We start from the raw sequence: 24,327 nt of genomic DNA, 5'->3' as shown, positions 1-24,327 counted from the left end.
TACGCCACAACACAACATATCAACCAACGTAACCTCCCCCTTAGTGACCCACCCTTGCGGGCTCAGTTGCCGCATTAGGAGCCTTCGCACCGCGAGTGGGCTCAGGTGGGATCCACGGAGAGAGAGGTTCCATACACAGCCGCACTCTACACACCTTACCCCCTCTACTCGGGCGGCATCGTGGTGTGAGACCCTGGGCAGTCAGAGAGGCTGACAGTAAGTGGCGGGCTGAGAACTCGGGCCTCTCCCGACCCGCCATCGCTGCCTAAGGGAGGATCCTATCGGCCACTAGACCATGACAGATCAGAGGCGCACACGCCCTGTCCCAGCTCCCCCACTCCTCACACTGGGTTTGCAGTGCGCGGCCTCGCCACCTCCCTACCAGGGCAAACCCCCTCTCTCCCCCTAGGTGCTGCACTTGACGTCCATAGAAGGCGCGCGGCAGAGGCGGGAGGGAGGCGGGGAGAATCTAGCTCGCTCTGGCAGGGAGGCAAGGGTGTGATAGAGTGTTTGGGTGAGAACAGGCGGAGTGTGTGTGCCTGTACGCGATTGGGAGAGCACTTGTGACAAGGCATGGTTAGGCGAGTGGCAGTCGCTAGTGCGGACTTGCTAAGTCGTGTGTGCTCCCTTTTGCTGGCTAAGACTGGAACAATTTTTTTCAATGCTCTGCGCGTTTACTTGCGATCGTGGATTTCAAGGTCCCAATCCTCGCGGTTGATGATTGACGCCGTTCGCTCGCGTGAGATTTTTGAGCGGCAGATGAACCAGCGCTGGAGCCCATCACGGCACATGCTGGAGGAAGGAGGGCGAGGGTTTTGCAGATTCTGTTACTCACGCCCGCTGCTGCTGACGGTGCGTGGCTACTGTTGAGAGGGTTTCTCATGTGGCGTCGGGCGTGCGAGTCGTGCGTGTATATCTTGAGTGTCCTGTCTCTCTCGTTAGTGGCACCACATCCCATTTTAACACTGTCCTGCGGGGGTGCTCATGAGAGCAGCAATGACAGCAGCAATGACAGCAGCAACGGACAGCGACGACAGCAGCAATGACAGCAGGAATGACAGCCGCGCAATTACAGCAGCAGTGACAGTTGGACCAGTCGGGGGATGGTTACGACAGCAGCAATGACAGCAGCAATGACAGCAGCAACGACAGCAGCAACGACAGCTGGTGACAGCTGGTGACAGCTGGTGACAGCTGGTGACAGCTGGTGACAGGTAGGTGTCACTGTCGCTGTCGTTTGCTGTCATGACAGCTCCCAGCTGTCGTGACAGCGGCTAACGGTCGTGACAGCGGCTAACCGTCATGACGTGAACTTTCCATAGTCTCTCAGACTCGTCCCCACCTTTGCACAGGATTTTGCAAAATCGAGGGTGAGGGGGAAAGAAAGAAAGAAAACAGACAACCCAAACGAGGGATAGGGGAGGAGGACAGGGTCCCCACCTGCACGAGCAGGATTTTGGAAGGACGATCAGGGGGACAGGTGGGGCTCTCCTGCTCCTGACAAGGGACACGACAGGCTCGCAGCGCGGTGCACGGTGGACTCCCAACTCCACTGGCGGTCTCATCTCAGTCTAGCGACCTTCCTCCAGCTTCTCACTTGGGCAGTCTCTCGCAACCACAGGCACACTGACACAGGGGTGGCAGGGGCGGCGGCAGGAGTCACCCACATTACTATGCGGGCCTCACTAGAGGTGCGTCCTGTGTCGTGTCCTCGTCCTTGATGTCTTGCGGGGGAAGGGGAATGGGCTGTGTGTCTGTGCATGCATGTGTGTGTGTGTGTGTGTGTGTGTGTGTGTGTGTGTGTGTGTGTGTGTGTGTGTGTGTGTGTGTGTGTGTGTGTGTGTGTGTGCGTGTGCGTGTGCTGTGCGACCCGCCCTGAACGACCACAATGGCGAGCGCGCCCGAGCACCGAAGCGCCGCGAGCGCCGGCGAGCACCGCCGCCCCGCGCCTTGGCGTGCGCACGGCGCAATAATAAATTCTTTTTTGACCATCAGGCGAGATGCTGGCGAGGGTCGCGTTGCTGGTTTTCGCGTGGGCTGACGGACGGAGTCCACACGTGCCCTCGCGCACGCTCCGCGCCGCCCCTCGTGCCGCCGTCGTGCGTGACGTCGACGTGCTCGTCGTCGGCGGCGGGCACGCCGGCTGCGAGGCGGCGGCGGCCGCCGCGCGTAGCGGCGCACGTACGGTGCTGGTGACGCAGCGGATCGACACAATCGGCGAGATGTCGTGCAACCCATCCATCGGCGGCATCGGCAAAGGCCATCTCGTCCGCGAGGTGGACGCGCTCGACGGCCTGATGGGGCGAGTCATCGATGAGGCGGGCATCCACTTCCGGATGCTCAACCGGCGCAAGGGTCCGGCGGTGCAGGGGCCGCGCGCGCAGGCGGACCGCGAGCTGTACCGCGACGCGATGCTGCGCGAGCTCCAGGCGTACCCGGGTCTCGAGCTGTACGAGGCGTCTGTGGAGGACCTGGTCGTCGACGAGCCGGCGGAGGGGTCGGCCGCAGCCGCCGCAGCGGCGGAGGCGGGACGGCCCGTGGGGCGAGCGTGCGGTGTCATCACCGCGGACGGGTCCGAGCTACGCGCGCGGGCCGTGGTGCTGACGACGGGCACCTTTCTGCGCGGCGTGGTCCACGTCGGCCGAGAGTCGCGGCCCGCGGGGCGCTTCGTCTCCACCTCGGAGGCGGTCGAGCCGCCGTCGACCGGCCTCGCCGCCACACTTGGTCGCCTGCCGCCGCCCGCCACACTTGGTCGCCTGTCGACGACACGTCCGCGACACACGCACGGCGCGCCTCTGCAGGCCGCCTCGCGCTGCCCCTCGACCGCCTCAAGACAGGCACGCCTCCGCGGCTCAGCGCGAAGAGCATCGACTTTTCGCGGCTCGAGCCGCAGCCGTCCGAGGTAGTCGAGACGAGCCGAGACGAGCCGAGATTGGCCGTGACTAGCCGCGATGCCGCAGCCGTCCGAGGAGCCGCTCCCTCCCTCCTCTCACCCGCCTCCTCCTTCCTCGCGCCTTCTCGGACCCTCCTCGGACCCTCCTCGGATCCTTCTCGGAACCTCCTCGGATCCTTCTCGGAACCTTCTCGGAACCTTCTCGGAACCTTCTCGGAACCTTTCCGCTGAACCTGTTAGGAGCCTCCCCTGCCCTTCTCCTTCCTCAACGAGGGCGAGTCCGTCGCGCAGGCGGCCAACCTGATCACTTGCCACAAGACGTGCCCCAGCAGCGCGGAGGCTGGCGCGGCGCGGCGCATCCCGCAAGCCGTTGCGGGGCTGCGATAGGTACACAAATGCAGAGACGCACCGGATCGTCGTCGACTCGAAGCAGCCCCGTCGCTCCGCCGCCGAGTCGGCCGACGGCGGGAAGCTTCGATGAGCTTTCCCCTCCCCGTCCCCTAGGCACACTCTCCCCGCGTACGAGTCGGGCGACGGCAAGGGCGCCGGCCCGCGCTACTGCCCGTCGCTCTTCTCAAAGGTGGAGCGCTTCCCGGAGCGAGAGGTTCGCACGCCGCTCGAGGCGGAGGGGCTCGCCGGAGCCGTCGGTGAGCGCTGCCGGAACATCTCGCTGCAGGCGCACATCGTGTGGCTCGAGCCGGAGGGGCTCGACTCGGACTGGGCACGCCTCGGGGGCGGCACGCCCGCTCCTCCCCGCGGGTGCCACTCTCGGACCCTGCGCCCGAGCCTGCTAGGTCTACCCGAACGGCATCTCCTCGGCCTTCCCGCCCGACGTACAGCTCCGCCTCGTCCGCTCGATGGTCGGCCTCGAGGGCGCTACGATCCTCAAGCCGGCGTACGACGTCGAGTACGACTACGTCGACCCCACCTGCCTCCGGCGCACACTCGAGGCGCAGGGAGGAGATGCAGCCGAGATGCAGCCGAGATGACGAGATGGTGAGAGGAGCCGAGAGGAGCCGAGATACAGCCGAGATACAGCCGAGATACAGCCGAGATACAGCCGAGATACAGCCGAGATACAGCCGAGATACAGCCGAGGCTTGCTCCGGGGCGGGGCAGCGTCTCACCCCCCGATCGGGGCAGAGCAGTCCACGAAAGCATGTGCCACCTCTCCCACACCTCTGCCTGCACCACAGGTCTCCACGGTGGAGGGGCTCTTCCTCGCTGGGCAGATCATCGGCACACGCCGGCTGCGGGGCCGCCCCCCTCGGCCACCCTCCCGGAACCTTCTCGAAACCTTCCTCAGGCACGACCGGCTACGAGGAGGCCGCCGCCCTCGGCCTCGTCGCCGGCGCGAACGCGGCGCTCTCGTGCAGCCGCGGCCCTCCGCTGACGGTCGGGCGGCACCAGGGGTACATCGGCGTGCTTGTGGATGACCTCGTCACGCGCGGCAGCGCCGAGCAACCCCACGCTCCGCCAGGGCCCTCCCCCCCCCGACCCGTCTCGTCGCCCCGCAGGCGCGGCACGACCGAGCCGTACCGCATGTTCACCTCGCGCGCCGAGTGGCGGCTGATGCTGCGCGCCGACAGCGCGGGACGCAGTGCACGCCGCACCACACCTCGCCCCACACGCCGCACGCCCCTGTGCAGGCGCGCAGACAACGCAGACGCGCGCCTGACCCCGCTCGGCGCCGCGTGCGGCTTGGTCGGGGAGCGGCGGCTGGAGCGGCTGCGCGAGAAGCAGGCGGCGATGCAGCGCGGGCTGCGCGCGCTGCGCGGCTTCGCGCTGCCCAACGCCGAGTGGGCGGCGGCGGGGTTCGGGGTCAAGCCAAACGGCGAGCCGCGCGCCGAGCAGATGCTGCAGCCGCTGCGCCAGTCCTTGGTCGCTTTGACGCGTTGGTGGTGTGTGTGTTCCTCAGGCGAGCTGCGCACCGCCGAGCAGATGCTGCACGTGCCCCGCGCGGAGTTGTGCGACGTGGAGGCGGCGATGGCGGCGGCGCCGCACGGGTGGCGAAAGGCGTGCCCCGAGGGCGCGTCGCTGCTGCCGCTGCCGTCGCTCGGGCGAGAGGCGATGGAGATCGAGGTCAAGTATTCAAACTACCTCGAGCGGCAGGCGCGAGAGGTTGCGCGCCTCGAGGAGCACGCGATGGCATCCATCCCGCGCCACACCGACTACGCTGCGCTGCCGTGCCTCTCCAAGGAGGAGGCGGCAGATCTAGCCGAGATCTGCCGAGATCTAGCCGAGATGCGCCACAGTATGCTCTCAAGATAGAGGATCCGCCTCCGTCTGGCACCAGCACCAGCGCTTGGCACCACCCCGGCGGTCCGTCGCACCGAGCCCACCCCGCGCTCGGCCCCGCCCCGCAGGTCGAGAAGCTTACCGCCACGCAGCCCGCGACGCTCTCCGAGGCGGGCGCCATCCCCGGCATCACTCCAAAGGCGCTCTTCTACATCTACAACCACCTGCGGCAGGCCGGGGGATCGTCGAGGACGGAGGAGGGAGGCGCCGCTGAGGAGGAGGTGCCGGAGCCGCTTAGGCATCACTTCCCGGGAGCATCCGACGCCTCGGACGCCAGCGGCGCCGAACCGGTTGCGGAGGGCTTGTAGTTATTGCCCTCTGCGTGTGTGTACTCTATGCGGATTCTCGTCGTTTGTCAACCTCTCTCGAACCAATCCAAACGAAAGTACGTAAAACGCATGACCATGAGGATCTTGGTCGCGGATGTCGTCGGAGGAGCTGACGCAAAAGAAGCCGGCAAGTCTCAGACGGAACTGAAAAACATTCGAACAAAGAAGAGGCGACGGGAGGAACCGGCAGAGGATACAGTGAGCAGTGACGTGACACACACACACACACACACACACACACACACACACACACACACACACACACACACACACACACACACACACACACACACACACACACACACACACACACACACCGCTCCACCCACGCCCCGCACCGGGCCTTGCACTTTGAATGCCGTGGGGCTCCTGTCGTTAGACGTGGAGACGCGAGGGTTGCCCCCCCTTGCCCCACCACCTCGTGTGTGTGGAGAAGTTTACCTTACCTTACCTTAACCGTAAGCGCCTACCTTACCTTACCAGACGGAACAGTGACGGAACGCGACGCGACTCGCGAGCCCCGGGTGGGCCCTCTCCACATCACCAGACGCCTCGCGTTCACCGGAACAACACCCGAACACCTCTCTCCGCCGCCGCGGCGCAGATCGCCGACCGCGCCTCACGCGCCTCACCGAGCGCTTTGGGCACGTACAATCGCTGCAGCTCGGGGAGCGCGCCTCTGTCCAGCACTGCGGAGAGCACATAGAGGCTGTTGTCCGTGATGGCAACGTTGTTGCAAAGGTAGAGCTCCTGGAGCCCGCCCAGCCCGCCAACGCCACGCGTGCAGAGATTCTCCACCTGCGCGTCGTCGATGCCTGCGTCGGCGAGGTAAAGCTGCTTCATGCAAGCGAGGCGCGCCCCTCCCGCTAGTGCCTGTGCCAGCGCTGCGGCCGCACGGGTCGTGCGGCTGAGATTGAGGCCGATCAGAGAGCTCAGCGCGCCGGTCTCACACGCGGCCTCCAGGGTCTTGCAAAACCCACCGCTGAGCAGATTGCCACTGAGGTTGAGATGTTGCAGCCGCGGCAAGGCGCCGATTGCGAGTGCCTGTCCGAGAGGCTCGAGCGCGTCCTCACCGCCGGCCATGGCGCGCGTGTCGCTCACGGTTAGCAATTCGATGTTGCGTAGGTTGCCGTGCGCCGCCGCCCTTCCGAGAGCCGCCGCGTTGCTGGAGGTTGCCTCAACGAGGCAGACGGACTTGGCGAGGGAGAGGTTCGCGGGCGTCTTTCTGAGAAGCTGGCACAGCGCGAGGAAGTCGAGACGCGCCTGCTTCAGCTTCGAGGTCGCCGGGAGGAGCAGGCGATGCAGGTCGGCCGTGGCCGAGGCAAGGGCGGCGGCAGAGGACGGCGCCATTGGGTCTGCCACCCATCGGTCGAGCAGCAAGAGCAACAGGTCGTCAGGCAGCCAAGGGAGGCCTGCAGCGTGGGACATCGTTGTAGCCGTGCCTCCACGGCCGGCGGCACTGCCGCAACGCCGAGTCTCTTCGCCAGGGTCACTGCCACGCGCGACGCGCTTCCTTGCGGCGGGCGCGCGACACACAGGTCGCGCGGATTATCAAAGTAGGCGGGAACGAGCTGTGCGTGGAAACAGAAGAATTTTACAGAAAACTCCCCTCACCGGAAGAGGAGGTTTGTGGCGCATGCGAATTTCCCAGTCTGCAAGTGTAAAATTCTTTTGCTGGTTGAGTGCGAAAGAGACCGGCCCGACCGGGCATAGACAGGTCCTAGCCATGCTTGCTAGGCTCCTGAGGGAGAGAGAGAGAGAGGAGCAGGAGGCTCGAGAGAGGGCTAGCAACCTGTCGCCTGGAAGCGCCGCCCTGGTCGCAAATCTCGGCGGCTACCCGCAGCGCGTCGCGCACGAGCAAAACCACCGCCGCGCAGTGCAGGCTGTGCAAGAGCGGCTTGTGCAGCTTGAGGCACAGCTTGCGGCGGTTGAGGACGAGAAGCGCCAGCTCGCAGCCGATTCCGCGCACAAGATCAGCGCGCTCGCTGACGCGGCACGGCAGCTCCTCTTCGATCACGATGTCATGGTCAAGTCCACAGTCGACGGAAGCCAGTGCCCGGCGCGCAAAGCGACGCTCAGCGCAGCCTCCGCCTACTTCCAGACGAGGCTCGAGGCGACCGGGGCGGAGCTTGGCGACGACGAGGGCGTGGTCTCGCTCGACGCGACGCGCGAGGCCGTGCGCGCGCTCATGCTCGAGCTGCACCTCCCAGGCTGCACCGATTGCGCCAGCTTCGGCCAGAGCCTTGCGTTCGAGGTGCTCGAGCTCGTGGCGATGCTCGGTGGGCCCGCGGATAGCTCAGACCTCGACAGCTCGATGCGCAAGGTCGCCACTCTCTGCACCAACGCCTTCGTCGTGGGCCGCAGCGCCGAACGCATCGCCGATCCGGTCGAGTGCGCCGCCTTTTGTGCTGCGCTCACGAGCTCGATAGACCATGTCGACACTCTATCGTCGGATGACCGCCACGATTGGCTCGTCGAGGCCTTCCGCGAGGTGGGTGCGAGCTGCGCGCGGTCGATTCGCCTCGCGGAGTGGGACGTGCTCAAAGACCCGACGGTGCTCAGCGCCTTCTCGCCTGCAGCTCTGCTCAAAGTGTTGGACGCGCAGAGGGAGGGAGAGAGAGACGGCGGGTTCGTGCGCGTCAGGACGCATCGACTCATCTCGGTCTGGTTGTCTGCCCGCTGGGCGAAGGTGCCGCTCGATCCGGCCCACGCGCCACCGCTGCTTGCGTCGGAGCCGGCGCCCTCTCTGGAGGAATGCGTCTTCCTCCTCCGCTGCCTCGCCAACGGGGCGCCCGCGCTCGACTCGCTCGACGCCCTCCTGACCGGCGAGGACATCGAAGACATAATCCGCAAACACGACGAGCTCTCCCTCCAGCCAGCCAGCAACGTCGAGTTCGCCCGCCTCTGGGAAAAGCTCGTCGACGGCATGGCATACTTCTTCGGGTTCGAACGCTCCACGGCCCGTTGGGTCGACGCGGCGACCTTCTCGCGCATGCTCTCGCGCAAAAAGCTGAAGGTCGACTCGGAGGAGACGGTGCTCCGCGCCTTTCTCGACTGGGCCGAGGTGCCCGGCCGCGAGGCCACGGTTATCGATCAGGTGGCGCCGCTCGTCCGCTTCCCTCTGGTGCGCGTCTGCCTTCCGGACGGCGCGATCAAGGACGCCCTCTCGCGCGTCTACCGGCGCAGCCCAGTCGTCAAGGCGCTCGTGCAGGAGGCGCTGGCCCTGCAGCAGGAGGTGAGCCGCGCGGGCGAGGCGGCGGCGTGCGCGACCTTCAGGCGCAAGAGGCTTATCTCTGCAATCGCTGCCGGTAGCGCTGACGTCTCGGCAGATGTCGACCGGTCAAAGAAGCGCAAGCTCTGCGTCAACGACGCGGTGCCCGGCGTCAGCGCGGCCGACGCGGCCGACGCCCTCATGGCGTGAGCCCTGGCACATGTGACGCCCTCATAGCCGAAACCTCTAGCCGCGCGGCGCGCGCGAAAAACATTAGGTGGAACTGTACAATGCATTGGGTGTCATGGCCGCGCGGCGTGCGAGAGCCACTCGAGCCTGCATGTTGTCGGAGCATGTTCGGGGCGGGAGTGGTCAGGCGGTTGGGCACAGGATAGTGCGGTTGAGCTTTTCGCGCTTGCAGAAAGAAACAAAAAACCTTGCGGCACTTGGAGTGTAGAGTTGGCTGCATCCTGCAACCTCTCACACGTGGAGCTTGGAGGATAGATAGATAGGAAGGTGAGGAACAGTGGCCAGTTTTACCTAAGTTTCTTTTGCAGCGTTAGTGCCAGTGCGCGCCAGTCCCGTGCCGGCGCACAAGTTTCTTTGCAGGGGCCGCGGCGGCGCACGCTCGAGAGGAGGAGCGCGGTGCCCGCGCGTGGCGCGGGCCCGCAGAGGTTGGCGGAGCCAGAGGCTCTGCCCTGCTGGAGGTTCCCGCTGGCGGTCTGCCGCCGGCGGTGGGTGGGGAGGGCGGCTGCCCTCGCCTACTCCTCATTCCTGGACGTGTCCTCATTAAGGCGGTCTGCCGCCGGCGGGCGCTCGGGCTTGTCTCGGGTGCGGCTGGCGCTGCGTCTTTCTTCTTTGAGTGGCCACAGGTGTGGGGAGCGGGTGGGGCGGCTGCTGCGGCGGAGGCGGAGGGCGGCTGCCTGCCCCTGCCTTCTGGTCCTGGACGAGCCCGCTTTTACGTCACCAGCGAATGTCAGTCGCCCGAGTCCGACTCGGTCGAGGTCGCTGCTGCGTCGATTTCTTCAGCGAGACCACAGGATCGGAGGGCGGGCGAGGCGGAGGCCGTCGAGATGCCGGCGCTGGCGGCGGTCGGGCGGGCGGGCGCGGAGGCTGGGCGAGGCGGCGGGCGAGACGGCGGTGCGGCGGGCGACGGGCGGCTGGCGTCGTGGGCGAGCGTGGGGTGGGGTGGGGATGTCGGGGTGGGGAGCGGGTGGGCGCCGGAGTGGGAGTGGTGGTGTGACTGCTCCTGTGGTGCGGGCGACGGCTTCTGAGGAAGCCGTCGCCCGCGCCTCGCCTGTCGCGTGAGTGTCGTGCGCCCGCTTGTAAAATTCTTTTGCAGCAGGCCGAGGCGGGAGGCGGGCGGGCTCAATGGCCGACGTTATCGACCTCTGCGACTCGAGTGATGATGGCAACGAGATCGACCTTTGCGCATCAAGCGAGGAGGACGACGTGCCACCTATCGCTGCGAGCCACACCTCTACCATCGCCGCGAGAGCTGCCCGCCCAGCCTCCTCCACTGCCTCCGACGGTGCCGCCTCTGCAGCCGCTGCCTCCGCCCTGGAGAGTCGACTGCGTCAGTTCTACTCCAGGCACAACCCGAGCAAGCTCAACGTGCAAGGTGCTCACTCGGTTTCAAAGGTCGCCGAGTTCTTCGAGGGCAAAGAGGCGGAGCTCAACGCTGCGCTCACGAAGCAGTACGGAGTTGGGCTGGATTCGCTGCCGCCAAACTCTGCATCGACCGCTTCCGCCTCCGCCACCGCCACCGCCTCCGCCTCCGCCTCCTCCTCCGCCACCGCCTCCGCCTCCGCCTCCTCCTCCGCCTCCGCCTCCGCCTCCTCCGCCGCCACCGCCTCCACCTCCGCCTCCGCCTCCGCCTCCTCCCTCCCGGCGGAAGGTACGTCAGCCGGCAAGCGCAAGGTGCGTCCAGTCGCTCGCGACGACGACGACGAGGTCGAGGAGGTGCCCGCTCCGGCGCCCGAGGCGGCCACGGGTGGCGCGGCAGCAACAGCTGGCGCGGAGGAGGACGTGCAGTTTGTGGGCCGCACGGGCCACGTCGCCCTCCAGGATTTCCCGCACGCCCGCGAGAACTGCGTCGTCTGCCGCTTTGAGCGCGGCTCCGAGGCGGAGCACTGCACGCTCTGCTTCTGCTACGTGTGCGACGCCGTCGTCTCGTCGTGCAAGGCGTGGCGCGAGCACTGCCGCGCACGGCACGCCGACCCCTTCTGGCAGCGCCAGCGCGCCAAGGCGGCGAGCGAAGCCGCCCGCGCCGCCGCCGCCGCCGCCGCCGCCAAGGCCCGCGAGGCACAGGCCGCGGCCGACCTCGCCGCCCAAGCCGCGCTGCGCGCGCCCGCCCCGCCGTCGCGTTCCGCAGCAGCGGCGGGGAGCAGCAGCGGCGCGCCTGCGTGGAGCTGCGAGCGCATCCTCGCCGCGGTGACGCAGGGGTCCATCTACGCCAACGAGGCCTCGGAGCACGCGGGGCTCCGCCGCGACGTCCGCTTGCGCACCTACCAGAAGCAGACCATCGGCTTCATGCTCGACCGCGAGCGCTCGGCGGAGCCGTCGAGCCTCGGCACCAGCTTTGTGCGGCCCGAGCGCTGCACGGCGCCGATGCCCGTCGGCGTGCGCGGCGGCTACGTCGCGGACGAGGTGGGGATGGGCAAGACTCTCTGCGCCCTCAGCGTCATCCTCGCGAACCCGGCGCCGCCCGCGGGCGCGACGGCGCCGATGCTCGCGGACGGCGTCCGGATCACGGTCTGGTACGCGCAGGGGGGCGAGGCGACGGCGGCGCAGGAGGCGGCCGCGCCCGCGTGCCCTCAGCTCGGTGTCGTGCGCTGGAGCAACTACGAGGGCATGATGGTGCGGTTCGACGAGGTGGCCTCCCTGAGGAGCGACCGGTCTGTCCGTCACACGCGTCCGTGACGCGTCCACAGCGCGCCCCGCAGGCGGCCACCGAGGAGGAGCGCGAGATCTGGGTCGACGCGAGCGAGGACGACTGGGCGTGGGGCGACTGGGCGGCGCCGGCGACTCTCGTGAGCACACGCCACCCGGAGCTTCACGGGTGGATCCGAGAGTGCAAGGGCGGCTTCCAGGCCTTGCAGCGCTACAGCGAGGGCATCATCCGGCTGCGCGCCACGCTCGTCATCGCGCCCGTGTCGCTGCTGGGGCAGTGGGCCGACGAGGTCCGCGACTTTGCGCCGGGCCTCAAGGTGGTCACGTGGCACTCGTGCGCGCACAAGGCGTCGGTCTGGGCCGCGAGCCAGGCCAAGGTGCTCGCGAGCTTCACCAGCGCCGACGTCATCCTCACCACGTCGGGCATGGCCGCCAAGCTGCTCGGCTACTCCTTCCACCGCATCGTCGTCGACGAGGTGCACACGGACGACGTCAAGAACGCCTTCCTCTTCCACCGACCGTGGCGGTCTGCCGGCGGCGCCTGGACGCCGAGCGGGTTCCGGCAGACCGCGCAGGCGAACTACGAGTGCTCCGCCGGCCGGGTGTGGCTGCTGACCGGCACGCCGCTCACACGCGGCGTGGAGGACCTGTCGCTTGGCGCGCACCTCCTCGGCCACGCCGAGCTCGGGCTGCGGCTGCACGCGGCGAGCGTCGGGCCGGGGCTGCTCGCGGCGATGAAGCAGATCTGCATCCGGCACAAGAAGGCGCGGAGGAGACGTCTCCAGGCGGTCGGCACGCGAGGCTGTGCAGAGCGCACACGCGGGATTCGGATGCGCCTGTAGGCGCAGGTCATCAAGGGCTCGGCCGCGCTCTCGCTGCCCGCCTCGCAGACCAAGGTCGTGTGGCTGCAGATGACGGCCAACGAGCGCGCGCTCTACGACCTCGCCGCCGAGAAAGACTCGAACCAGGTGCCGAAGATTGAACGCGAGGGCGCCAAGGACTTCTTCCTCGAGATGGCGCTGCGCTGCCGCCGGCAGGCTTGCTCCAACATCTACAAGTGCGCGGCCGTGCCGCTCCCGCCCTCGTGTTGCAGTCTCTCACCCTCTCTCCCTGCCCCGCGACAAGGTTCTCCGGCCAGGAGCGCGCCTTCACCGAGTCGCAGGCGCCTCCCCCCCCCCGCCCCCCCCGTTACCTCCGCCGCCGCCTGCCTTTCCACCTCCGCCGCCACTTCCGCCTCTCCCCTCCGATCCCCTCTCCGCAGGCGCTGCTCATGTACCACAAGACGAAGAAGGCGGGGACCGAGTACACGTTCGAGTACGCGCCCAAGCTGAGCGAGTGCACCAAGCTGCGCGCGCTCCTCACCGACCTGCGCGTGCTCCGCAACGCGGAGCGCAACTGCATGGCGGTCGTTTTCACGCACCACCGCGAGACGCACGCCGCGCTCGTCGCGCTGCTCAAGCAGCATCACGGCCAGGCGGCTGGCCGCGCGGCCGGCCGCGCGCGCGGCGGACACGCCCACGACGTGTCCGGGACACGCCCTTAGGCGGCGCATGGCCAGCCTCCCTTCCAGGTCTACGAGATCCACGGCGCGATGGACAATGCGCGGCGCCACGACGCGGTCCGCGAGTTCCAGGGGCGCGGCAAGGGCAGCGCCGGCCCAAAGGCGGACGGCGGCGATGTCACGCCGCAGCCGGTCGAGCGGCGGTGTTCGACCCCTGTCTCTCTGTCTCCCGCGCGAGCAGGTGCTCGTCGTCACGCTGCGGGTGGGCGCCGTCGGCATGACGCTCACATCCGCGAACCGCGTCTACCTCTTCGAGCCCGCCTTCAACCCGGCGGCCGAGGTGCAGGCGGCCGGCCGCATCCACCGCCTCGGCCAGACCAAGGACGTGCTCGTCACGCGCTTCGTCTACCGCGACTCGATCGAGGAGAACATTGTCAGGCTGCACGAGGCCATCAACGCGGGCACCGTGAAGCTGAGCGACGGCATGGTGCCGCCCGCCGGCGCACGCATCCTCACGCGCGGCGTGCCGTGAGGGAGCGCGGCTGTGGTCGGGAGGGAGATCTGCGGTCCACCTCCGCGCCGTTACGTCGAGACGTGCGCTGAGTACAGCCACGCGTCCCCCCTGGCCTTTGCGATATGCCAGTACAACTCTCTCTCTCTCTGCCGACTGCCGTGTGCGCGCTGTGGTGCCCGCAAAGTCGTGCAATTCATACACTCGCGGACTGCGTGTTTTCTGTGTACTGTGATTTCTCTCTCTCTGTGACTGTGCGGTGTGTGCGCGCGCGCACCTGAGTGCAGCTCACTTCTCCAGACGAGTTCCGAGCGAACTCCGAGTTGCGCCGGCACATGCATACATTGTGCTTTTCGCCGCGCGCGAATATAACCCTAACCAACAGGACACATCTCCATACAGTGAGCTGTCCGTTCGCATCTAGACATAGCGACAGCCGCGTTGATCTACGTAACAACCGCGGTATGACAGCTCGTCACCCATCTCCTAGGCACCAGCACTGTGCCCAGGTGCCGCTCGCTCACGCCGTTGTCTGCAGCGCCGCCGCCCAGCTTGCGCGTCTCACGCGCCTCGGAGAGCAGCAGGTTCTGCTGCTTGTCGAGGCAGGCGAAGCGGCCGTAGATGACCCTGCCGTCGGTGAGGCCGACGCGCAGCGGCATGTCGAGACACTCGCGAGCCCCGTCCATGGGGCTTGGGCGAGAGCCTGCAGCAGCAAGCGCCGTCGCACACTGCTTGCGGGCTGTCGCAAAAATATGGGCGAACAACTCCCGCCATCGGTTTTATTTTTTGCGTTGTTTTTTCTGCTCAAAGTGCACCGCTGCCGCCCTGTCCCGTCACCGACTGGCACACAGGGGCGTGCCGAACTCCGCGTCCCGGCGCTCTTTGTTTTTACTTGCGGCAAAGGTTGACTTCGGTTTGGAGGATATCTAGTCGACAGAGCATGTGCAGGGCTTGCGGGAGAATGGCTTCGTACGTGAACGGGCGGCTTGGCGGGTTCCCCTATCAGTGTGTGCGTGAAGGCAACGAGGTAAAATTGCGGGTGTGGATCGACGGCCTTATATGCGCGACTGTTGCTTTTGGGCTGGGGACGGCTGTCTGGGCTCCACCCCCAGACGCCGCAATGGGGATGGAGCCCCCGGAGAGACTTGTGGCGACAGCTCCATCGCCATCAAAGAAAAGTCCAGAGGGCCTCGCGGAGCCTCCGCCAACGACATTCATGGTCACAGCCGACGCCTTTCACACAGCCGCATTGGGGAAGGGGGCGGAGCCCTCAGAGAGCGTTGTGCGGCCAACTCCATCGCTGACGGGGTCGGCGCCCTCGGATGGCTTTGTGCAGGAGATACCGTCGCTGTCAAACAACAGCTTGGAGTTTGTCTTTTCCAAGCTTGGGCAACAGCTTGGGGTGGACTATTTTATACCCCCCCTCGTGCTCTTAGCGCTTCTACTAGTGAATGAGCTCTATCTCCCCCCAGGGTCCGGGGAGAAGCGTGCTTGTCTGCTTCTTCATTCTCCTCACTTCGTGGCTACTGTATGGAAAGGAGTACGTCCATGCGATAGCACCCTTGATAGTCAGCACGTGGAGCGAGGGTGGGATAACCAGCATCTTTCGGCTGCTTTTGGAGTGGGTGAGCGGGTACGGACTGATACAGGGGCTGATATACGTGTGCGTGGCCTTGCTATTCGCGGTGTCTTCCTTCTACGTCTTCGAGAAGCTCATGAATGGCGCGGAATTCGCCGTCCTAGGTGGGAGACGCCGTAAGCTCTGTGAGCGAAACGCTCAATTCGAGAGATGCATCGAGCAAGCCGCTTTCAGCCTTGCGGGATGGCTCGTGGAGTATGTGGGCGCTCCGCTCTCGTGGTACTTTGTCACTCCAGTGGTTATCGCTCCGCTCAGAAAGTATCTTCTCGCTCCGCTTGCGACGGCGGCAAGGGCGCGTCAGGCGGCAACGCAGCAGCAGGCGATGCAGCAACGGCAGCAGCAACGGGAGGCGAAGGCGGCGGAGGCGGCAGAGCGCGAGCGTCAGAAGCGCGAGCGGCGGCGGCGCAAGAAGGCGGAGGGGCATTCTGTATCAACGCCAAGCGCCGAAGGCGAGGCGGCGGCGGAAGAAGCGGGGGCGGGGAGGGAGGCGGCACGGGAGGCAGCAGCGACGGTGGCGGCACAGGCGGCGGAGCAACCGGCGGCGGAGCAGGCGGAGCAGGTGGCGGCGGAGAGGGTGGCGATGGAGGCGGCGGCGGCGCAGCCGCCAGCTGAGACACAGCAACCTGATGCCGCCCCTCCACCTAGCGTGTCCCATAGCGAGCTGCCACCACAATCAGGAGCCATCTCGCTGGCGGACGCCAACTTCGAAACGGGCCGACCGCCGGCAGAGTCTACGATTGGCGGCCAGACCACGTGCATCATTTGCTTCACCAACCCCAAATCCCACCTAGCGACGCCGTGTGGCCACCAGTGCGCTTGCGGCCGGTGCTCTGCAAGGTTGGAGAAGTGCCCAATCTGCCGTGCACCGGTCACGGGGTGGTTTGAGGTGCACGTGGCGTGAGGTGAGACGCTGACGAAGGTCGAAGCGCAGGTGCGAGCGTCGGGGAATGGAGTGGGCCAAACTCTGTGGCACCGCGCTTTTCCGCACCGACAGCGCGTACAGCTTGTTGATCCCTTGTTTTCTGGAAGAGTTCTAGAAAGAAAAAGAAGAAAAAGAATTAGATTGGTCTGGCTGCAGCACCCAAGCGCAGGACCGCGCAGCCCCGCCTCCTCGAGCGGCGTGCGCATCGCAAGGAGATGGCCTCGGCTGTGCCGGGGCAGAAGAAGCCGCGGCGCGACGTGTCTGGGACGAGCGCTGGCTCTATTGACGAGGCAGCGTTTGCTGACTGCGACGATGTCCCCATCCGCCGCGTCGGCTCGGACACCACCACGTGTCTCGATGTTGACGCGCTGCGGGCGGCGCAAGCCAAAAAGGCGAAGCAGGTCATGGACACGCTAGACGTGAAGCAGGAGACTGCGAGGCTGCTCTTGCGGCGCACGCGGCCACCGTGGGACGTGACCAAAGTCTTTGAGGCCTGGTACGACGAGGGCGATCTGGACCGCCTGCTCTCCAGTAAGCGGCAGCGTTGCGGCGCGTCGCTCGAGTGCCTCGTGTGCTGTTCGAGCAACGAGAACGAGGTATACTTCACGCTCTCATGCCAGCACGCCGTCTGTACCGAGTGCCTGGCCGGCTTCCTCCAGTCGGTGCTCCACCCTAGCGACGGTGTTGCGACCGACAGGCCGCCCTTCACCTGCGCGCAGCTGGGCGGCAAAGCGTGCGACGGCGGTGCGTGTGTGGGCGTGCTGGAGGAGGAGATTGGGTTGCTGCCTCTCGACGAGGCGGACGCAGAGCTCCTCCGAGCCGCCGATGCAGCCACCTCCTTGGACGCAGACGGAAACTACCGACGCTGCCCGAGCTGCCCAAAATTCAACCGCCCGGCTGCCCCTGGCTGCGTGAATCTCCGCTGCGAGTGCGGCACGCACTACTGTCTACTCTGTGGCAAGGACGCGCACTTCCCGCTGCCGTGCCTGCGCGTGGTCCAATGGCAGGATCATTTCATCGCACCGATGGCCACTATCAGCGATGCTGCCGAGTCGGCAGGTCCGTGGCTGAACCTGCTGCGCTCGGTCTGCGACGGCATGACACATCGCTCGACGGGCATGAGACATCGCGCGACGATCGCAGAGGCCGAGGCTGAGGCCGCGGGTGGTGACCGGCACGTCTGGGACATGCTCTCCCAGTGCAACCTCCAGCTCCACCGCCCGGCCAGAGAAGGAGCGTTTGACATCCAGGAGCTGCAAGCGCTCGATGCGCACGCTTTGCTCGCCGCACTGCCGCAATCTGCGCGGCGGGTGCTCGAGGCCGCTCAACTGGTGCAGGCGGAGGCGCGCGTGGGAGAGGGTCACGACGGAGGCGGAGGCGGGCGCGGCGGAGGTGGTGGCGGCGGCGGCGACGGAGGAGGGCGCGGCGGAGGTGGCGGCGGCGGTGGACGCGGTGGAAGAGGCGGCGGTGGACGCGGCGGCGGTGGCGCTGCTTTTGAGGCACTCCAGGTGGCAATGCTCACTGGGCCGTCGTCGGCGCTCAACGGGCCCGCGGCCGCTGCGGAGGCGGAGGCGGAGGCGGACGCGGCGGCGGACGCAGACGCGGCGTCGGACGCGGAGGCGGCCGAGGCGGTGGCGGCAGAGCCCACAGTGCAGGAGGAGGGTGCGGCGCCAGAGTCAGAGACCACGGCTGCAGCTCCTCCGCCAGCCGACAGCGGCGGCGGTGTCGGTGGCGTCGATGGCAGTGACGGCAGTGCAGGTAGCTCGTCCAGCGCTCCACCCGGCGCACCTGCGGCGCCACCTTCGGAACCCGTTCATCACAAGGTTTGCCCGAGCTGCCTCGCTCCGGTCATGATGTCGAGTGGCTGCAACTCGACTCAGTGCTCCAAGTGAGTGCAAAGCGACCAAACCCGCTTCATCCTCTACTCCTTGAGCCCGCTCTCCTCTCCTCAGGTGCATGGCGCGTTTCTGCTACGTCTGCCTCCAGACGGATTGCGTCGTCGTCCGTTCGCATGGCACCTGCCCGCAGGGCGGCGTCGACGTTGCAGCCTTCCTGCAGCGCGCAGAGGCCAAACTCGCCGCCCGCGCCGTCCCCGGCAGCGGAGCGGGCCCCAGTGCAAGCGCGGGCCCCAGCGCGCACGCAGGCCCATCCGCTCCGCCCGACGATGACGATGTGCGCGCGCAGATCGCTGCTGCCGGTGCCGTGCGCGCCCCACTCCCTCTTGCGTCCTCTCGCCCTCTCATCTGCCCTCGCCCCTTGCATAGGCGCGACATTGACACACTACCAGCCAGACGAGCGCGAGCGGCGACGGCTTCGCCGGGCACAACACGAGGATGGAGGCGACTCCGGCGAGGACTCGGGTGGCGAGGACGAATGGGAGGACGACGAGGAGCACCGGCGCGCCTTCGCCCAGCTTCGTCAGCAGCGTGGGCTGGACGACATGATCGCGCGGCTGCCAGCAGTGCGTTTCCCGTTCGACCGGCTGGTGCGCGCTTTTGCGCTTGTCGGCCTCAGCAGCGACCACAGAGCAGCTGACGCGGCGCGCGAGCTCCAAGTGCATCGCGATGCGGAGCGTGCAGAAGAACGAGAGCGTGAGCTAACGCGCTGCGCGGCTGGATTTCTGGCGGTGCATCTCAACCTTAACGACCTCGCTCTCCTTCCCGGGCTTCGAGAGGCCTACACGCGATGGAGGGCACTCAACGCTTCCTTGTCCGCCGCCGCCACCGACGCCGCATTGGCCGAGCAGGCCGAGCAGGCCGCGGCGAGCGCGATCGTCGACGCGAAACGGCTGCAGCTGTGGCTGCTAGCGGACGATTGGCTCTGCATGGCGAGCCGCCTTCGCGGGCCAGGCGACACCGCGCCGGGGTTGGTGAACCTGCGGCGGGAGAATGTACAGCGCCACACCGACGAGCTGCGCAAGCTGCTCGACGCGCGCGCGACGGCTAGGCGACACCGCGCCGACGGCCCTTCGGATGGTCACCTCGCCGACCGCACGAGTGCGTTGCACGCCGAGATTGCAGTTCTTGAGCAGCAGCTTCGCGACATCTACGGGCTTGGCGCGGCGTTCAACAATCGCGTGGTCTAAGATTCGGTTGTTGTAGTACCTTAAGGTACTAGCCCCCTTGGGAGAACAACTGAGGTATGGCGTAGTGTACAGGAGGTGTACAGCCATGCGTAGTGCTGCCCCGGCTAGACCACCGCTAGACCTTTGCTGACCCGCGAGAGGCCTGACGGTCGTGGACCGAGTCCGATCGAGCGGCGTGTGCGACTTTGGAACACTTGGAGCACTTCCAAGGAGTGCGGTCTCGCATCGTTTCGGTTCTTTTTTCTGGCGCTCGTGTGCAAACGGAGCTGGGGCCGGCCGCAGAGCGCAGTGGCCAGTGCGCGGGGTTGGGCCTCTCGGGGTCCGGGGAGGGCCGGAGGTGGTGGCGTGCCCGACTGGGATAGCGAGCCCCGTGGCCGTGCGGTAAGTCGAGCGTAAATTGTGGTGTTGGTAGATGGTACTTGGTACGATGGCTACGCTCGACTGTTTATGTATCATCAGGCATTGGCACTTTTTTATCTCATACAAAAGTACAAGTAGGCCCGCCCTCCTACACACGGTCTCTAGCCGCGACATCAGGCGGGTGAAATTCTCAAAAAGGTGCAGCACTTCTAGCCGACATCGACAAAAGTCCCTCTCTAGCCCCGCGGCGAGCGGCCCCGCCGGAGGCGAAGAAAATTTCGCCATCTAGCGCTCGCAACACATAGATTTGTGCATAAATCAACACCTCCAATCTTCGGGGGAGTGACGGATAAAGGCGTGCGAAAGAGCTAATGAATCCGAAAGCAGCGAATCCAAGTGATGGCCCGCCGCAGGCGAAGAAAATTTAGGGTTGGGGTTCCCCTATGCCAAAGAACTCTTATTAGAGGATTTCGGCGGCCGGCGCGCCGAGGCACAGCGGTTCGCGCTGCCTGCTCGCGCTGGTTACACCGTTGCTGTGGCCGTCTTCGTCCGTATTGTACACCGAGCTGGCGCCACAGCAGAGTACAACAACGGCTCGGACTAGCTGCTCCACGGTACTACATCATCAGAGGGCCCGGCAAGGTCCACGGCGGAGCTGGCGGTGGTGGGAGTGGTGGTAGGAACGAAGGCGCACCTGTCGGCGATTCACCGCCGTTCGTTCCCGTCTCTCAAAGCTGGTTACACCGTCGATGCGCACATCGAGGCGCTCGTGGACGAGAGAGACGTCGCCTCCTCTTTCGTCCCGGGGCACTGTTCACGCCGGAAGGCCCCGTACACTGCCAAGTACATTAGCCTTCATCTCTCCTACCGCCGGCCGGGAGTGCAGCCGCCACCAGTGAGATTGTCCTCGACGTTGGCACCTGCGAAGTAATGAACAACAGGCAGTGCGTCATATGGCGCTATGATAGCCCTGCGGTGGACGTCCTCGACGCAGACGAGGCGGAGCTCATCTGCGCGGCGCAGATCGCCGACTGTCTCTCCCTCCCTGCGCGAGTGGTTGCACCACCCTGGATGAGGCATCTGGGCTGGGGCAGGGCCGTTAGTAGAGGAGGGCGACTGAGGGCGCGAGGCCGCCAATCGTCAAAGTCTGCTGCGACTGACTGTCGGTCACTGACTGAGCAATGAGCAATCGCATCGGCGGTTTCACTCACGCTCACAATCGGGTTACATCCAGGTCTCTGTGCGGGATGTGCTGGGGGGCTGCCCCCCAGTCGATTGCCGCATAGTTCGTCGATGTAACCCTACCAGAAAGCTGTATTCACACCTACCCTTCCAAAAAAAGAAATGTCCCTGCTTTTGTCGAAGATCCGGCGGGTTTATCGGAGCATCACCCAGGCTATCGGCTTCGCCGCCGCGCAGCGCAGAATAGATACCAACGCCCGCACACGCCCGTCAGCGTCTCGTCAGTCCCAACATCAGTCCCCTCGCACGCTCGCCGCAGCGACGCGAGGCGGGCGGGGAAGGGGCTGCCGGCGCCCTTCCATGCTCGAGAGAGCCCAGGGCAGAGCGCCTGCCGTGCGCTCACTTGAGCGCCTCGCACGCCGCGAGCTCCTCGGGGGTGACGGAGTACTTCTTGGCCAGCGCGTAGTCCTTGTTGTCCATGGCGTAGCGCAACCACTCGCTGCGGTACTGATCGAAGATTTTGCTGCACTCCTCGTCCTCCTCCTTGGAGCAGCACAGGGCCTTCGCGCTCGTGTAGTCGCCGATCTCCTGTAGCGTCCGAGAGCCGAGCAGGTGAGCCGAGACCCCGCCGAGATCCCGCCGAGATCCCGCCGAGATCCCGCCGAGATCCGCAAAGCGAGCCGCCTGGTAGTACCCGAGCCACGCGGTGCGGTTCGTCTCGAGCTGCTCGGACTCGGCCTTATCGCACTCGGCGTCCTCCTCGGGCGTGACCTGGCGGAGGGGGGGGGGGGTGAGGGGGGGGGGGGGGTGACCGCGGGTAAAAGGGGGGGGGGGGGGGGAGGGGGGCGTGTCGGCGCGCGAGGAGGGGAGTGGCGGCAGGCGCGCACCGCGAGGGCCTTCGCCTCCTTGTACTTGCCGCACTCGAGGTGGTACTTGTACCACTCGACGCGGCACACCTCCTGGTTGGCGTCTTCCTCCTCGTCGCACGCCTTGACCTCCTCGTCCGACAGCGCGTACTTCTTCGCCTCGTGGTACTTGCCTTTCTTCTTCAGCTCCGCCACGTGCGCCTGCCGCACCGCCTCGAACGAGGCGTCCACCTGCCGCCGCGGCGAGAATGTGACGTGAGGTGCGCGTGGAGAGGGGCCATGCCGCTGTGCGGCATTCGCAGACTACAGCGGGCCGCGGTGTGCGCGGCGGGGGAGCGCCCACCTCCGCCTCCTCCTCCGGCGTGATGCACATGCCGATGGCCCTCTCGTACTGGGTCGTCTCGACGTAATAGGCCTTCCACTCCGTCCGCGACTGCTCCTCGGACCCAGCCTACGGCCGCGCCAGCGTCGCGGACGCGTCACGGACGTGTCCGGTCTGCGCCGCGCGGACACCGCCCTCGCCCCGCGCCTCGGCGGCCTCGCACTCCGCGACTTCTTCCGGGGTGACGGAGCAGTCCTTTGCCTTCTTGTACTGCTTCGTCTCGAGGTAGTAGACGCGCCACTGGCTGCGGCACACCTCGGGGTACGCAGCCTTGGACGCGGCCACCTCCGCCGCCTCGGCCTCGTCGACGGCGTACTGCTCGGCGCTCTTGTAGTCGGCAGTCTCGATCGCGTACTTGAGCCACGCCTGAGGGGAGAGGGAGCGCGCCGAGGTGAGCCCGAAGTGCGCCGAGGAGAGGCGCGCGTGCTCGCGCGCTGCGCGCCTTGCGGTCCTCCTCCTTCTTTGCGGCGACGGCCTCGTACTCTGCCGGCTCGACGCAGCACTCCTCCGCCTTCCTGTAGTCGCCCTTCTCGGTGTAGAACGCGAGCCACTCCTTGCGGTTCGACTCGCACTTGTCGATGCCAGCCTGTCGGCGGATCACGGCGCACGGGTGAGGGGGCTGTGCCAGAGGGGGGAGAGGGGCGGGGGGGGCTGGGGAGGGGAGAGGCCAGCGCCTGCTTGCACTTCTCCTCCTCCTCGTCCGTGACGGCGTACTTGAGGGCGGCGCTGGTGTCGCCGCACGCGGCGTGGTACTCCATCCACGCCACGCGCCCCGCCTCCTGGTACTTCTCCACCTCCGCCACCTGCTCCGGCGTCTTCGCCTGCTTGAGCGCCTTCTTGTAGCTCCCCGTCTCGCACTCCTTCTTAAACATCGCCTATGCCAAGAGCGGAGCCACGGGCACGTCGCGGTGTCAGGCACGTCGCGGTGTCATGGTGTGGGGTGCCGCGCGTGCGCACCCCTCGCCCGCTCATCTCTGGCGCTCTCTCTGGCACGTCTTTGGCGCGGCTCCGGCGGCTCCCCTTCTGACTGCGGCGCGTCTCGGCCTCTCTCCCCCCCCGGCACGTCTCTCGCCTGCTCGCACTCTGCGATCTCCTCGTCGGTGACCGAGTAGCTCATCGCCGTCTTGTAGTTGCCGCAAGACATCTCGTAGTCGCGCCACTCCGTGCGCGCGGCGTCCTGCGCGGCGCTCACCTTTGCGAAGTCCTCGGGGCCGACGCACATCTCCTCCGCCTTGCCGAACTCGCCCTGGGGGAGGAGGAAAGGGGGGGCGGGGGGGGGGTCGGAGCAGCGCGCGCAAGGGAGTCCGGTCTTGCGCGGGGCGGGGGCGGAAAGGGCGGCGCGCGTGTGAGGCAGTGCCTGGCGTGGCGTGGGTGGGGTGGTGGTGGCGGCGGTGGTGGTGGTGGTGGTGGTGGTTATGATTGTGGTGTGTGGGGGGGGGGGGGGGGGCCATTGTGGGTGGGTGGGGGTGGCGTCCGGCCGTGCCGCACCTCGGCGATGTGGTAGTCGAGCCACGCGCAGCGAGCCTCCTCGACGTCAACCTCGCCGGCCGGCGCGGGCGTCTTGAGGCCGTCGCAGATCGCCTTCTCCTCGGGTGTGACCCAGAGCTCGTTTGCGAGGGTGTAGTCGCCCGTCGCCACCGCATACTCAAACCACACTTTGCGGTTCTCCTCCGGGCTTCCCTCCGGCACCTCGTCCGCCGGCGGCGCCACTGGCTCCTCCTCCTCGCGGCGGGACTCCTTCTTCTCTTCGCGGACCGAGTCCTGCGGCGGGGGGTGAGGGGTGGTGGAGCGGGTGGAGCAGGTGGGGAGAGGGGTGTGTGTGGGAGAAGGCCGACACGAGGCCTCTGCCGACTCGAGAATCCCCAGAGAGGGGGCACCGCTTCGAGCAAAGAGGAGTGCGCATCTGTCCATCTATCGCGGCGCGGCGCCTTCTTGGGCGTCGGGACGACGGCGTGAGCAAGCGACGTGATGCCCTTGCCGAGTGTGCCGAAGATGCCGCTCTTCTTCTCCGCCTCGTAGACGGTCGAAGCGGAGGTCGACACCGGCGCCGGCGGATCCTCGGGCTTGGACTCGTAGGACGCCGGCGCGGGCGCCGGCTCCGGCTCCGGCGCGGGCGCGGGCGCGGGCGCGGGCGCGGGCGACGGCGCGGGCGTTGGCGACGGCTCGTCGCGGTACGAGGTGGACACCGGCTCCGGAGGCTCCGGCTCGGCGGGGCGGGGTGTGGCGGTGGTGCCGAGGGAGGAGGTGGCGGAGATG

The 24,327-nt window shown here is 66.7% G+C and overlaps 7 protein-coding genes across 7 annotated transcripts in view; 5 read left to right on the top strand and 2 right to left on the bottom strand.

The window, feature by feature from the left end:
• The first annotated feature begins 2,099 nt into the window (after positions 1 to 2,099).
• Positions 2,100 to 5,592, top strand: EMIHUDRAFT_414448 (tRNA uridine 5-carboxymethylaminomethyl modification enzyme mnmG). The gene is made up of 12 exons (XM_005775219.1): positions 2,100 to 2,724; positions 2,802 to 2,902; positions 3,134 to 3,213; positions 3,281 to 3,346; positions 3,398 to 3,536; positions 3,688 to 3,810; positions 3,959 to 4,040; positions 4,200 to 4,338; positions 4,411 to 4,470; positions 4,543 to 4,727; positions 4,812 to 5,098; positions 5,260 to 5,592. The coding sequence occupies exons 1-12, from the start codon at positions 2,223 to 2,225 to the stop codon at positions 5,497 to 5,499; spliced, it is 2,004 nt and encodes a 667-aa protein (XP_005775276.1). The 5' UTR covers positions 2,100 to 2,222; the 3' UTR covers positions 5,500 to 5,592.
• A 1,621-nt stretch (positions 5,593 to 7,213) lies between these two features.
• EMIHUDRAFT_447697 (hypothetical protein) lies at positions 7,214 to 9,172 on the top strand. Its single transcript, XM_005775218.1, has one exon. The coding sequence runs from the start codon at positions 7,247 to 7,249 to the stop codon at positions 8,939 to 8,941; it is 1,695 nt and encodes a 564-aa protein (XP_005775275.1). The 5' UTR covers positions 7,214 to 7,246; the 3' UTR covers positions 8,942 to 9,172.
• A 4,193-nt stretch (positions 9,173 to 13,365) lies between these two features.
• EMIHUDRAFT_59280 (hypothetical protein) lies at positions 13,366 to 13,557 on the top strand (the record flags this gene model as incomplete). Its single annotated transcript, XM_005775217.1, has 1 exon — positions 13,366 to 13,557. A coding segment is annotated over one exon (192 nt), but the record flags the coding sequence as incomplete, so codon positions are not given.
• Positions 13,558 to 14,081: 524 nt separating this feature from the next.
• Positions 14,082 to 14,381, bottom strand: EMIHUDRAFT_61267 (hypothetical protein; the record flags this gene model as incomplete). Its single annotated transcript, XM_005775216.1, has 1 exon — positions 14,082 to 14,381. A coding segment is annotated over one exon (300 nt), but the record flags the coding sequence as incomplete, so codon positions are not given.
• Positions 14,382 to 14,387: 6 nt separating this feature from the next.
• Positions 14,388 to 16,175, top strand: EMIHUDRAFT_195240 (hypothetical protein; the record flags this gene model as incomplete). The annotated part of the gene is made up of 5 exons (XM_005775215.1): positions 14,388 to 14,411; positions 14,487 to 14,538; positions 14,655 to 15,037; positions 15,108 to 15,378; positions 15,952 to 16,175. The coding sequence occupies 5 exons, from the start codon at positions 14,388 to 14,390 to the stop codon at positions 16,173 to 16,175; spliced, it is 954 nt and encodes a 317-aa protein (XP_005775272.1).
• A 236-nt stretch (positions 16,176 to 16,411) lies between these two features.
• Positions 16,412 to 19,281, top strand: EMIHUDRAFT_447696 (hypothetical protein; the record flags this gene model as incomplete). Its single annotated transcript, XM_005775214.1, has 4 exons — positions 16,412 to 17,555; positions 18,020 to 18,084; positions 18,225 to 18,393; positions 18,461 to 19,281. The coding sequence occupies 4 exons, from the start codon at positions 16,412 to 16,414 to the stop codon at positions 19,279 to 19,281; spliced, it is 2,199 nt and encodes a 732-aa protein (XP_005775271.1).
• A 1,732-nt stretch (positions 19,282 to 21,013) lies between these two features.
• Positions 21,014 to 24,327, bottom strand: part of EMIHUDRAFT_447695 (hypothetical protein) — a 4,546-nt gene continuing 1,232 nt past the window's right edge. The window contains exons 6-14 of the mRNA XM_005775213.1: positions 24,000 to 24,327; positions 23,560 to 23,832; positions 23,135 to 23,317; positions 22,746 to 22,946; positions 22,514 to 22,657; positions 22,177 to 22,437; positions 22,033 to 22,140; positions 21,711 to 21,920; positions 21,014 to 21,594 (exon numbers count right to left, since the gene is read on the bottom strand). Coding sequence (XP_005775270.1) covers positions 21,223 to 21,594; positions 21,711 to 21,920; positions 22,033 to 22,140; positions 22,177 to 22,437; positions 22,514 to 22,657; positions 22,746 to 22,946; positions 23,135 to 23,293 — 1,455 coding nt within the window. The 5' untranslated portion in view covers positions 23,294 to 23,317; positions 23,560 to 23,832; positions 24,000 to 24,327 and the 3' untranslated portion in view covers positions 21,014 to 21,222. The remainder of the gene's footprint in view (positions 21,595 to 21,710; positions 21,921 to 22,032; positions 22,141 to 22,176; positions 22,438 to 22,513; positions 22,658 to 22,745; positions 22,947 to 23,134; positions 23,318 to 23,559; positions 23,833 to 23,999) is intronic.

The sequence above is a fragment of the Emiliania huxleyi genome (genome assembly GCF_000372725.1).
Source record: "Emiliania huxleyi CCMP1516 unplaced genomic scaffold EMIHUscaffold_3, whole genome shotgun sequence".
Taxonomy (NCBI): domain Eukaryota; phylum Haptophyta; order Isochrysidales; family Noelaerhabdaceae; genus Emiliania; species Emiliania huxleyi.
The sequence above is the reverse complement of the archived record's forward strand: the minus strand, read 5'-3'. Positions and strand labels throughout refer to the sequence as shown.

Coding starts and splice junctions, on each gene's coding strand:
- EMIHUDRAFT_447697 (XM_005775218.1), top strand. CDS start 7,247: ATGCTTGCTAGGCTCCTGAGGGAGAGAGAGAGAGAGGAGCAGGAGGCT.
- EMIHUDRAFT_414448 (XM_005775219.1), top strand. CDS start 2,223: ATGTCGTGCAACCCATCCATCGGCGGCATCGGCAAAGGCCATCTCGTC. Junction 3,537..3,687: donor CGGAGGGGCTCGCCGGAGCC/GTCGGTGAGCGC, acceptor CGAGCCTGCTAG/GTCTACCCGAACGGCATCTC. Junction 5,099..5,259: donor CGTGCCTCTCCAAGGAGGAG/GCGGCAGATCTA, acceptor CCCGCCCCGCAG/GTCGAGAAGCTTACCGCCAC.